General features: G+C 45.3%; 2 protein-coding genes across 3 annotated transcripts in view; one reads left to right on the forward strand and one right to left on the reverse strand.

Moving 5' to 3' along the window:
- Positions 1-7,261, forward strand: part of LOC142578633 (uncharacterized) — a 174,054-nt gene extending 166,793 nt beyond the window's left edge. For both annotated transcript variants that reach the window (XM_075688061.1, XM_075688060.1), the window contains one exon: positions 3,307-7,261. In XM_075688061.1, coding sequence (XP_075544176.1) covers positions 3,307-4,077 — 771 coding nt within the window. In that variant the 3' untranslated portion in view covers positions 4,078-7,261. The remainder of the gene's footprint in view (positions 1-3,306) is intronic.
- Positions 7,262-7,493: 232 nt separating this feature from the next.
- Roc1a (Regulator of cullins 1a) lies at positions 7,494-11,750 on the reverse strand. The gene is made up of 6 exons (XM_075688063.1): positions 11,495-11,750; positions 11,380-11,407; positions 11,251-11,301; positions 11,106-11,176; positions 10,924-11,009; positions 7,494-7,589 (listed from the first exon to the last, which is right to left on the reverse strand). Exons 1-6 carry the CDS (start codon positions 11,594-11,596, stop codon positions 7,577-7,579), a joined length of 351 nt encoding a protein of 116 aa, XP_075544178.1. The 5' UTR covers positions 11,597-11,750; the 3' UTR covers positions 7,494-7,576.
- Positions 11,751-12,589: the final 839 nt, after the last annotated feature.

Below are 12,589 nucleotides of genomic sequence, written 5' to 3' on the forward strand. Positions count from 1 at the left end.
GCTCATCATGGCAACCCATGGCGGCTGTAGTAGACCGCGCTACACAGAAAAACGTTGTCATCTCAGAGGCCACGTGCAGCAGATGCAGCTACGTGCAGTGCAAATATAAAATAATCTTGCTGTCTTTTTGAGATTGCTGACATACAGTCGCCGACTGATTTTTCGGACTCCAAAAATTCGGACATGCTCGATTATTCCGTCTGCTTCGCGGCACCGCCATTCTCCCCATAGACCATAATGTATAACAACTACTGAAACTTCGGACACCTTGCAACCTCTCGTTTGATTTTTCGGACACTCCTTGAGCCAAGTTGATCGAGAGCACCATGCACTGACTTTGACCGATGCATGGTTCGACTTGCTGAACGCCATTTTTGTTTTGAACGGAGCCTCCTTGCTGCTCCACGAAGTGGCACTACTGCAAATCCCTGGTCATCATCATCATTTCTGCCTGGTTCGCTAGAGTGGTTACAGCAGTTCCGGTCTCAGCTTAGTAAGCCATGCCAAGACAATCCAGCAGCTGATTTGTTTATTTCTTCGCACACGACGCTATAACGACGCTGGGAGTAGGCCACGTTTTTTGTTTGTGCGACTGGTGTCGGCGTGACGGCGTGGTGGTGTTTGCTTTGTGTGCTGTGTCGAGGTTGCGGTGATCCAACGCGGCATACGGAAACATCGCGTCAAGTGTCTAACGGCGCCGACAGTGCCCGCGCAGACTGCGCTGGGGAATGCCAGCAAGCGGGTGCCGGGATGCCTAGGATTTGTCGCATTCCGATGTGCTCCCTACTGACGCCGAAAATGTTCTGCGGAGACATGCACAGTGGTTGCATTGCGATACCGGACACCATCCCATTTGACAGTTTCACTGGTGCTGACACTGCTGTACTGGCATGCGCAGAACTCGATGACGGCGAGATCATTCGTCAGGTTATTGCGGCACCACCGGACGATGACGCTGTGCAAAGCTGTGCATGTGCAACGCTGCCGTTGCATGCAGAGCGTGTACAAGCAGTGACTGTGCTTTCAGCTGCCTATAGTGACCGTACGACACCGTACGACCCTCTCCGAGATTCAGGCTTATGTGATTGCGCGCAAACAGAACAGTGTGCAACGGCGCATTCACGATTTCTTCAAGCCTACTGCCGAGCCCGAATAAGTGCGTGGAAATAAAGGATTTTTTTTTTTCTTAATCTGCTTTTTCGGACACCTGTTTATTCGGACATTTCCCCAGTCCCCGTGAGGTCCGAATAAACGGTCGGCAACTGTATATATTTTCATTTATTTAACTCATAATTAGCAATTGTGCATTACTGAGAATGTTTTTGTAATCACGAATTCAGCCATTAGCGTTAGTCGGCCAACTGCTTTTGACGATGCTGCATGATGACATTACGGAAGCGAGAGCAAGCAATTTTTCTCTATTTTAAAACGATATTGTAAATTCTCTGCTACATGCAGTGCAATAATATTTGGCTTGCATGTTTACAGGAGCCTTGTTAACAGATCGGCAGCATTTTTATACTATGTTCAAAAAGTATGTCAGGGCCCCTTTAAAAGAACACCGAAGGAGAAAAAGAATTTGAGCTGCAATATCACTCTTACCATAAAAAGAGGCCTGGTAAGCTAGAAAAGATGCAAAAATGAAGCACAGGTGGGGATGCTCCCACACCACCTTGCCATTGCATCACGGACAGCGTCTACTCGGGCCTAGTTAACGTTTTATCGGTAAAGTTGGACTACATTGTGTTTTAGAAGAGCCGAAGACTGAACTTGACAAACTTGGACAACTGAGCCACAACAGCTGAAATACATAAAAAGTACTTTGAAAGTCATGATGTCACACTGACGTACCGGTACTTGGGTTTCGGTGCAAAATTTATGAATTGGGACTGTTACCCGGCATAAACATGGAAGTGTTTTATGCCGAGGGGCACAATAAACTTCCTGTAATGGATGTGACGGCCCGAATGCGTAAAATATGGTCTCTTTTGGCAGGGATGGCACCACCAAGCAGTGGTGAAGCGAAGTACTGCATCATGGCACTAACGAGCGCCAACAGCAAGCGCTTTGGTAGTCTCACCGCAGCAGAGGCTTCAATGCATTTTAGCCTAGTGTATGGGGTGTAGGCCTTCTGCCGAATTGACGACGCAGTTTCCGCACATGGTTTGTCTTTCGCGTCTGATAAGCCTGTGACGCCTCGTCGCCTATGGAGTGTAACTTCAACATGCCTCAGCAGTGCTTACACACTGCATATTGCTTTGCTTGCGATGGCACCAACTAAGAAAATTGCTGCGCTATAAGCGGTGCAGAAAGGCAACAAGATCAATCGGCGAATCTCGCTTTGGTACGGTGAGAGACACACCAGCGTGAAGCAGAATGCCTTCACATGTTTGTGGTGCACGCTGCGAATTCTGCCACTCGCATTCCTGAAGCTGAGCTCATCACAACTCAACTGGCTGCCCAAAACACTATGGAGCTGGACCTGAATTTTCGTACTAATGCCAAAGCGACTCAGCAGCAGGACACCACTCGCCAACAGGACGCTGCACTCCAAGCAAACCTGCAATACGGTCGCCGGCCCGGACATTGTGTGCATTTCGCTGCAGCGTACCATGAATTCACGAAATAAACATACAACAGCTTATGTGAAGAAACGTTTCACTTTCGTGCTCTACCAATTCGTATCAAAGAGGGATAAACCGTATCTTCTTTTTTCTTTTAATAATCTGCTTATTACTGCAAAATTGAAGAAAGTAGCAGAGAGTAAGCTGATTTGGTGTCTCTCTAAGGTGTTCCTTTAATTTTTATTAACTTGTGCAATTGCACAATTGCATGTCGTTTTTAGTCTAGGCTTGCTGCTGCTGGGGGTCACTTGTTGTGGTGAATCACTTCTTTTGTTCATAGTTCTTATGAAATGATTATGTAAACTTAAGAGAACACTTGATTTTGTTTCTCCATGTGTGCATTGGTGGCAACCTGCTCCAAGCGCAGGAGTAGGCGCTCCTAACGTAGATTTTGTTTGCTCCTATAGCTGCTTGAAAATGCTGAAGCACATTCCTGCCGTTGCAATGATGCTACTCTCTACCTCAGAGAACAGGAGCCAAAAAGAGGTATGCAGTACTTGCATAAATGTTGGCGCTCCTCACAGAGTCTGCCTTGGCTGCCTCACTGCTATCATGGTGCCCTGCCAGAAAAGAACAAGGTGTTCTAAATGGGGTCGCTATCTTCAGCCAGTAGCGGGCCAGCCTAAATTTACCCAAGAGGCACAAGTAAACATCTAAAGCATGGTATCATTGTTTTATGCAGGTTGACCACATCTGTGTGGAAGGTGCCACAGCCCTGGGCATTGCCTCTCAGGAAGGCCACGAAGCTGTCGTGCGTGCTTTACTTGAGCATGGGGCTGACCCTTCCCACGCCGACCAGTGTGGCCGATCTCCGCTGCGCGTTGCGACCAAGGCGGGGCACCTTAACGTGGTTCGATTCCTTGAAGAAAGCCTGGCGCTGGGCCGCTCAGCTCAGGCCTTGGGCTCTGTCAGCACGTCATCGCTTGCTTCTGCTGCTTCCACTGCACCATGCGCTGCCCCACTCTTCTGCCCAGAGTCTCCAGAATCAACGAGTGGCAAACGTCGTTCACTTGCATCCACCCGCTCTGACTCGAAATCATCGAGCAATCGGACCGACTCAACAGCTCGCTCCCAACACAATGCTGGTGTCCCCACCTCAGCAGAGCCTGGTCCAACCAGCCTCAGCTTTACCCAGCAAATCCAGCAATGCACACGTTCACGGCACCGTGCCAGCCGGGTTCTTTCACCCCTCAACAGCGAGGGTCGTTCGCCGTCCAGTCCTCCAAGCTGCAGCTGGCCGCCGGCAGCTGTTGTGCCACCACGCCGGGGCCCGCTGCCAGACCTTCCCGTCATGGCCGTGGATGCACGGCCAAAGCGTAATGGCATTGTTACCAATCCCAACTGTAAAGGAAACAAGCGCTCCACGTCCGATCAGTTGCACAGCAAAGTGGCCAACTTCAGGGAAGGAGTGAAGGGGCCAGTGCTTCCTGTGAAGAAAGAGACACCCTTGTAACAGTTGACTTGCACAACGGTTGCATTATTCTTCTGCGCTGCCTCGCACACTTGCACGCACGTGCAATGCAGTAGCTGCAGTACTGTGGTGGTGCGCAGTATGAGAGTTTCAAAGCCACAGTGCAGTCACTGTTTTGTCACGGTTAAGGGACGCACATCAACAACACAGCCTGCATGTGGTCCTTATCTGCCATTTGTGGCACCTGCTACATTCAAAGGAGTGTGCGTCAGTGCAGGGCTCGGCGGTGCCAAGGGAGCAGCTGCTGTCATGGCAGCTCTGTGTGCAGCCCACCATAGTTGTTTTCCATTGGAATTCGCGCTCTGTGCCTTTATTTGAAGAGTTTGTTTGCATAGGTGCTTCTTCCTGGAACACCCAGAATGTGCTTGTTTTGTGACCAGTCTTTACACGCCTGTTGATGAAAAATGAGCACTTTGTTGCTTTGCAAAGGACTGCATACTTTGTTTGCTGAACAGTGTGAATATCACTCCTTGTGCTAATGACCTTTTCCTTTGAACAGATAGTATAATTTTAATAAATGAAATATAGGTACAGGCTGTTCAGCTGCAGACTTTAATGATGTTCTCTGGACAAGCAGGCATGGTGGATTGTTGAACATCTTGTCAGAAAAGCACAATTCCATCACCCACGCCAGCTGCATCTCAATTGTGAAGGGGCACATACTTCAATGAAGGAGAAAGAACTATATAGTTAATGACCACACATTAATGCTGGGAAGGTTATGCAATGTGGGATAAAAGGGCTACAATGAAAAATCATTACGGATGGCACTTTCACAGGTATATGATAAGTAGCATTTACATGCTGGTTGATTTTCTTATCCAGAAAGGAATGCATTGACTGTGGAACATAAAGGTCTGTGCATGGGTGATGTTGAAAAAGGCAAGTTGCATGCAACTATCTTAAGCAGGGTTGTACATTATTTTGTTATTATATATATTTTGCATAAAAGGCATTTTACTTATTGTATCATTATTATTTTCATGAAATGTTGAAATGGAGCCTCGATAGCGTCCCTTCTAAGGGTGTTTGTGGCTGCCAAAGCGATTTTCATGTACTGTGCACTTTCACACTGGCATAACAATGGCAGACTTTAAGTGCTTGTCCCCAACAGCAACCGAGTCAGCGTATTGCATTAAAAAATTTATTACAGTCCATGCGGATTCAATCTGAACAGTAGATCTAGATAGTTTGCTTTTCAGAGTGCTGTGGGGGTGTCACATAATTGAACAGTAGATCTAGATAGTTTGCTTTTCAGAGTGCTGTGGGGGTGTCACATAATTTGACGGGGCTTTATAAAGGGGGCAAAAAGTTACAGCACTTACAAAATAATTACCATGGCTAGTTTTTCACGCAAGCTTTTACCTTTATGAAAAACAGGCTCAGTAACAAATCATTCACACACATATTTTCATCAAATCCATTTACAAGCTCAGATCACTTTAAAATGTGCTATCAAGGATTGTGTAGATTTGTAGATCATGTAGGCTTAAATTACAGCCACAGATTGTATTGATAGATAAACCTTCATCTGAACCACATTTTATTTGATCTGTATTAACTTACCCCGGCCTGTTCGTTTCTACGTTGCCATAGGTTGCCCTTTATTACTTGGCTTACTACAGTGGATGAATCATTTTAAAGCAGCTGCTGACCAAGCAATGCAAAACCTAGTCACATTCACAAGGCCATAGAGAGTGCACTGAAAACTAGTAGTGAGGGTGAACATCTGGGCTTTCATGCAAAGGTGTCTCCAGTCCTTGTTGTAACATCCAAAGGAGCAACGGAGTTTGCTTGCTGCTATGGCTTCTCGGCAAGCACTCTTCCTTGAACGTGTTTCTAATGTTCCTTCTATGTTGAGGCACATTTTTGAAATGGCACTAAAAATAAATGGGTCAAAGCTAAGCTAAGCAAAGCCTAAATGCAACCTTATTCACCTCAAATGTATCACCCATATGCTATGCACACAGGGAAGTTAACAAGCCCAGCAGGGCAGCTTGTATGCAACTTTTTATTTTGCTTTCCATGTTGAATGCATAGTCATGGCCACACGAAACATTTCTTAAGAGTAGTGTTTGTTGGCATGGCATTGATCAATGACAATTTAAACCGCTTCTGCATTATTGCACACTTTGGGAGCCAATCTGCTCTGTGCAAGTGTCGTGGGGCATTCCTTTCTAGGAACTGTGTACTCGGCACATGGAAGTAGCTTTTCTTTTTGTTTTTACAAGGCACACATTCAGTGTAATGCTTTGATGTCCAAAGAGCAGAATTTGTTGGAATCATTGCGTTGCAAGTACTGTTTGAAACGTCTAGTCAGTCTCAGCTTGTCTCTTGGCTTTCCTGTGTGGCCTCATGCTGATTGAGCCAACAATGGAAACATCTTTGTATCTCAATACAATTGTACAGAACAAAGCAATAGAAGTTGATTGTTCGGACCAAATACAGATTGGGCAATACAAGTTTTTTTGGTGCCAGAGGTCTTGCAAGTGACCAATTTGGCTGCACTGCTTGTTTTATAAATGCAGTCAACCCACTTTGTGTTTCCCCATGGTTAGTGCGACAATCTCTGTGCTCTTGTGACACCACCAGTGAAACGAGATCATGTCAGAACTCTGCCAATTTCAATTCGTGCTGGAATTTCACACGACATTCATAGTTCCAACTGGCTTTACAACCTTGCGGTAGCAGTAATTTCCTAATATAGTGGAAAAGTATAGGCAACCCAAGGAAATGTCCAAATAGTCTAATAGGAGTAAACCTAGGTTTATAATACTTATGGGAACTAAAGAGACATAACATGTAAACAGCTTGGTGTAGACAGCCCTGTGAAATCTGTGCACACTGCTTCAGCAAGAAGTCATTGCTGGATGACTGCCCTTGCACATGATACAAGAAGGCATCTGCATACTCAATGTGATATAGCATCTGAACATCTTGAAAATGAAGCACTAAGTGCAAATTCACTGTGGATGTATCAGAGAAATGGTTATGAGCAAAAAAAGTGCTGGCATGCTTGCTCCTGAAGCTTTGCGCTTTCATTGTTGAATGGTGAGCCTATGCGCAATTCAACATGGGCTCTTGTGTAGCCTTAACTGAAGGTTACAATACGTTGCTTGTGCAGCGGATTTAGTTTTGACAAATAAAAATGCTTGTAAGAAAGTTATTTTTGTGGATCCCTTGTGAAATGTGTGCACCCATATAAAATGACAAGTTTCACTACAGCGAACATCTTGCATCCTCTTCTGGACATTGGAATGCCAAGAATGAGCACTCTTCCCAATTCACCGTCGCATATGTGAAAGGCTCTGCACATAAAAAAAAATAAGCATTACCATGCACTGCACATTTTGACAGTTTTATTCCAGCAGAAGCACCGAAATAAATACCACTCTAAAGACAGTAGAAACATTGAATATTTTATTATGAAGTGCAGCAAACCATACACTGCTTAAATTTTGAAGCCTTGAAGCCCAGTCATTTAGTGCCCATACCTGCACAGAGAAAAAGAGTCATGAATGCAATTTCTACAACTGCTCGGGTATATTGGTGTAGTGTCTCGCGAGAACTGCCGAGCGTGCCACAGAAATCAAGTTGTGCAGCAAATTACGACTGCTTCCTTCCCATCAATAGACAGTGTCTGAAATGAGCTTCCATTTACTCAACTTTGGTGGAGATGCAGAAATGTATATATAAAACAAACTGCAAATTGAAAGATGCGCATGAAGCATTATGAAAACAAGGATTTATTTACTGGCAATATTGGCAAATGTGCTACTGATGGTGTTCATTGCAAAAATTCATTTGGTGAAAAATTGGAGAATGCTTAAGCTTTGCCTTTAAGAGTGGAACACGATAGCATTCAAAGATCCCCAACTGCTTCTCATGCTTCCTGGGAACTGCAGCCTATGTAACCGTAATGTTTACCGGGACACACTGGTGGCAAACACTGTGCACAAAGTGAGCTGTCTGGTAGAAACTTAGCCTCTTGCATGGGCTGATCCCACAAGTAGTGCACAACTACATAAAAAAATTACACCATTTTCAGGTTTCTGTTATTGCTTTGAGGTTTCGAGCTTCGAGATTTAACATAAAAGGCATGTGCGGTCGGTGTTTTGTTTTGTGACGTTTGTGGGCTGTCATTCTCAAAATTCTGAGGAATAGCTCTGTCAAGAATGTAAGACAAGGTATGAGCAACTTTAGTGACAGAATGGTATGGAAACATAATACGCATATACCACATGTCATATAGCAAAGCGTGGCATATATACCTAAACATATACAGAAATTTTCACTCGCAGAACTACACCGATGCCGAAACCGGATTTTCTGTGACTGGGGCCCTTAACGCTATCGCAATAAAATATTTTCGTTCGCACACAAAATGGCCTCTTGGAAATTACTTGGCAAGAGCAGTATGCACAGCAAAACGTGTTCATTTATGCAGTCAACTGAGGTTATTGAACTTTGTTGCTCCTGCTGTTGACATCAAAGCCTTACTTTAACTACATTGGAAAATGTATCTTTTTTATGAAAGCACCCTAGGGAAATCTAAACTTTGAGTCCTTTATTTCCTTCTTTTCCTGGTCACGGACTGTCTATGGGAAAGATCGCTATGTGCCCAAAATTAGCCACTGTATGGTGGAGTGTCATTTATGGGGCACTTGGCCCGGAGAGGTTAGCTTGCATGCTTACACAAATGAGTTGTGTAACTATTACTGCAGTGTTGCAGGAGAACGCACAAGAAGCAGTGCAAGCAGTGCACAAAAAGCAGTGCAACACCATGCTCACAATTTTTACATCAGAAACAGCTGGGAGCACACTAAGTTCATATGTTTCATTAATTTAGCTACTATTTCATTGACGAGGTGTAAGGAAATTTCTTGCTGCCCTTGGTGACTGCCTTTGTTAAAAGACAAGTCACAGTGTGCATAGGTTTGCTCACTGTTCCCTCTATAAACAAGTGTTGCCTGTAGGCAACATACCAGAAAAAAATGTTTTTCTTGCAGAGTTTCGGTATTGAGCAGGAAGTTGCTGGCTAAATGCCTTTGGCCAACACTGATCAACAAGCAGCTGGTGTCATATGAGGGTTTAGGGCAGGAACACAGTACAAGGAAGAAGTTTGCCATGTGACTCACTTTCCTTTCAAAGCATTGTCATAGGAGACAGACAGATGCAAGATCTATGGCTGCAGTAGTACCACATGTGATGTAAATGAAATGTACACCTATGGTTTACATATGACAAGAGCTTTCTGTAAATGTTCCCAACGAAGCCATAGGTGGCTTGGGGGTGTAGCCCACTTCCAGTTTTCTGTCTGGTGTTTCCCTCCTATTGCTCAAAAAGCTTCTGCCAAATATATTTTCTTTTAGTTGATTTCTGTGTCTCGTCCTTCAAGGATTAATAGTAATTGGACTGAAATCTCCACATTTAGTGTGCTTCTAGGAGTTGAAGATATTAAAAAATTGTCTGCTTAATGGTATTCATTTAATCACTTCCTAGAGAAACACTGCAGTAGGAAATGTTTGAATACACATGCAAGTTAGCCTCCTCCAGTTGACAGCTAATTGCTCTCTAAACACCACTGCAGCTAATTTACATGTTATAGCAAGCTTTTCCATTGTAGTACTACAGCCAGAAGTAAAGCATTTCGGTTCAATTTACGACTTGGGGGTGAAGCCCACTTCCAGTTTTCTGTCTGGTGCTTCCCTCCTATTGCTCAAAAAGCTTCTGCCAAATTATATTTTCTTTTAGTTGATTTCTGTGTCTCGTCCTTCAAGGATTAATAGTACTTGGGCTGAAGACTTGATGCTCGGCACCAAAAAGCCACAACCTCTGCGCTATCACGGCATGCAGTTTCATTTTGCTGGTCAACTGTGAAGGCACAGATGCATTAAATTAACCTGGCTATAAGTATCATGTATAATGAACAAGCGCGAGCAAAAAAGTATTTGAAGTAGACTCGACTAACCCAGCTACAGATTGCTGAAGTACCAGACACTAATGCAGGTGCACAGCTCAAATAAGTTGCAATTGAATTGCAGCCACACCTTGTTCAGCACATGCGACACTTAGTCTAGTAGCATAAGAATAAAGTTGCAGCCATAAAGCACAACAGCAGCTAGAACTGCTCATCAATGAAAGTTGGTTCTCTTCATGCACAAAAGAAAAAAAATAGCGGGGTGGCTTTCAAGGGCAGGGGGCACATAGCCAAATGTTTAACGAAAATGCTTTTTATGCAGTATTTGTCCAATAGACGGAAGTATGACTGAAACCTCGGTTCGCAACCTTTGATGCCCATTTCTGATAATACCGTGCATTAGCGTTTTTTCTTTCTTAGTTCGATTATGACGGTCAGTTGCAAGAAGCTTAAACAAAATTCAATTATGGGTTTTTACATGCAAAAACCACGATCTCGTTATGAGGCACGCTGTAATGGGGGACTCCGAAAATTTCGACCACCCGGGGTCCTTTAACGTGCACCTAAATCTAAGTACACGGGTGTTCTCGCATTTAGCCCCCATCGATATGCGGCTGCCGTGGCTGTGATTCGATCCCGCCACCTCGTGCTCAGCAGCCCAACACCATACAGTGGCGTAGCAACAGGGGGTGCCGGGGGGCCGTGGGCTCCGGGTGCAAGGGGCCAGTGGGGGGGGTGTCATATACATCTGAAGACACCCCCCTTTCCGCCGGCTACACCCGGGGAGGGGGGTGGCAGAAGACCTGTGGGCCCCGGGTGCCAGACGACCTAGCTACGCCACTGACACCATAGACACTAAACAACCACGGCGTGTGCAAGAAGCTTGGAGAGTGATACAAGTGCCTTACTTCTGGAATTCCCATTCCCTGTTGTCAAGTGGACAAACTTGACGCGTCTTCAGCCACCGGGAGATGCAGTGAAAGTGGAAAGCGTGCTGCAATGGAGACAAACGCGACGGTTAAAGACATTACGATGTGCTGTTTTCTGTTACTTCCACAATTATATCCCGGAGTGGCCAAGCACCGCTTACATTGCATACTCCCCAAGCTACGGTACACTCCTCGCTGGTTGCCGAAGCCTGATTAGCCTGGCATTCGATACCTGTAAATGGCTATAAATCAGCAGTTGCACGAATGGAAGCCTAAAGTACACAGGCGGGCGTATTTTGAACTTACAGAGATCCATAATGTGATTTCTGCAGATCGCGCAGTTGTCCACGACAATATCTGCAACAAGACAAACTCTTTAAGCACTTATGCCTCAAAACGCCCATCTGTCATTTATCAGCGCATTCGAAACCTTACCCCAGGCCCATAGGGCAACTGCATTCCACTAAAAAAGAAGAAAAATCTATTTAGAGAACAGTGTACAGTCAAACCAAAACGAGCACGTCAACCCAAGCGAGGAAATATGACTCACTTTCTTGACTTCAAACCGTTTTTTGTCTCCCCTGGCAGAGCTAGTGGAACTTGGCTGCTCAGACTGGTCCGCGTCCAAATCATCGTCCACCTCCATGGCCATCTTTTAAAAACGCCTACAAGCAAAAGCAAGCCGACTAAGTTCGTATGTAGGATATATCGGGATATATTATGACTGGAAACGAATATGCAGCCTCACTAAATGGACCAAAAATATCGGCACTGCACAGCACAAGCGCAGCAGCGCAGTGTTGCCAGGTCGGGCAAGGCGGCGTAGCCCAAAGTTAGAGAAATGGTAGCCTAAATCGTTGCCCAAGCGTAGCCAAACACAAAAAAACAGCAAAACAAATTTGTAGTCAATATAGCCATTTTTATGTGCATATATATTTTCACACTCGACTACGGTAATCTCTTTTTGTACAACCCGTCGCATAGAGTTTCTAAATAAATACCCTAGAGGGAAATGTGGCGCTAGTGTCTACGGGGGCAAGCGGGGACTTTCACAACGCCACCTAGACTATGATTAGTCTAGGTGGCGTTGGCTCTCATGAGCGTTGCCTCCATAGAGGTTGCCTCCATAGAGTTTCTCACTATAATACCTAGAGGGTAATCTGGCGCCACCGTCTATGGGAGTTTCTTTAGGGGGCACCGTGCCGTCATGGGAATGACGGTATATGTATAGAGGCTAGAAGGTTATCCTAGTGTCGTGAAGGCGCGTGCCGACGTGAAATACTTTGCTATGCTCCGGCAGATGGCGCCAGCGCTCGCTGGCGGGTTGCTCTTGCGGGCTCCGGCGCGCTTTGCAGCGGGCGCTCGCAAGTGACCGGCGCTTTCCGCCGATTTGCAAGTTCAGAAAACAGGCACGCAATAATCTATGAGGGCTAGTCAACCTTACAATATTGGCCAGTACGCTTATCGTGACGAGCGGTGAAATAAAACTTCGTTTTGTGCTAGTTCGCCCATAGCTGGTTATGATGGCAGCGTAAGAGATGAAGACACACAGAAACTAGACGGTGCACTTGTCATATGTTTCTATGTGCCTTGTCTTCGTCCCTGTTGTGCTGCCATTTTAACCAGAGTGACGGAAGCTACGCAA

Source organism: Dermacentor variabilis, chromosome 4 (genome assembly GCF_050947875.1).
Source record: "Dermacentor variabilis isolate Ectoservices chromosome 4, ASM5094787v1, whole genome shotgun sequence".
Taxonomy (NCBI): domain Eukaryota; kingdom Metazoa; phylum Arthropoda; class Arachnida; order Ixodida; family Ixodidae; genus Dermacentor; species Dermacentor variabilis.

Coding starts and splice junctions, on each gene's coding strand:
- Roc1a (XM_075688063.1), bottom strand. CDS start 11,596: ATGGCCATGGAGGTGGACGATGATTTGGACGCGGACCAGTCTGAGCAG. Junction 11,408..11,494: donor AACGGTTTGAAGTCAAGAAA/GTGAGTCATATT, acceptor CTTCTTTTTTAG/TGGAATGCAGTTGCCCTATG. Junction 11,177..11,250: donor AAATCACATTATGGATCTCT/GTAAGTTCAAAA, acceptor AGCCATTTACAG/GTATCGAATGCCAGGCTAAT.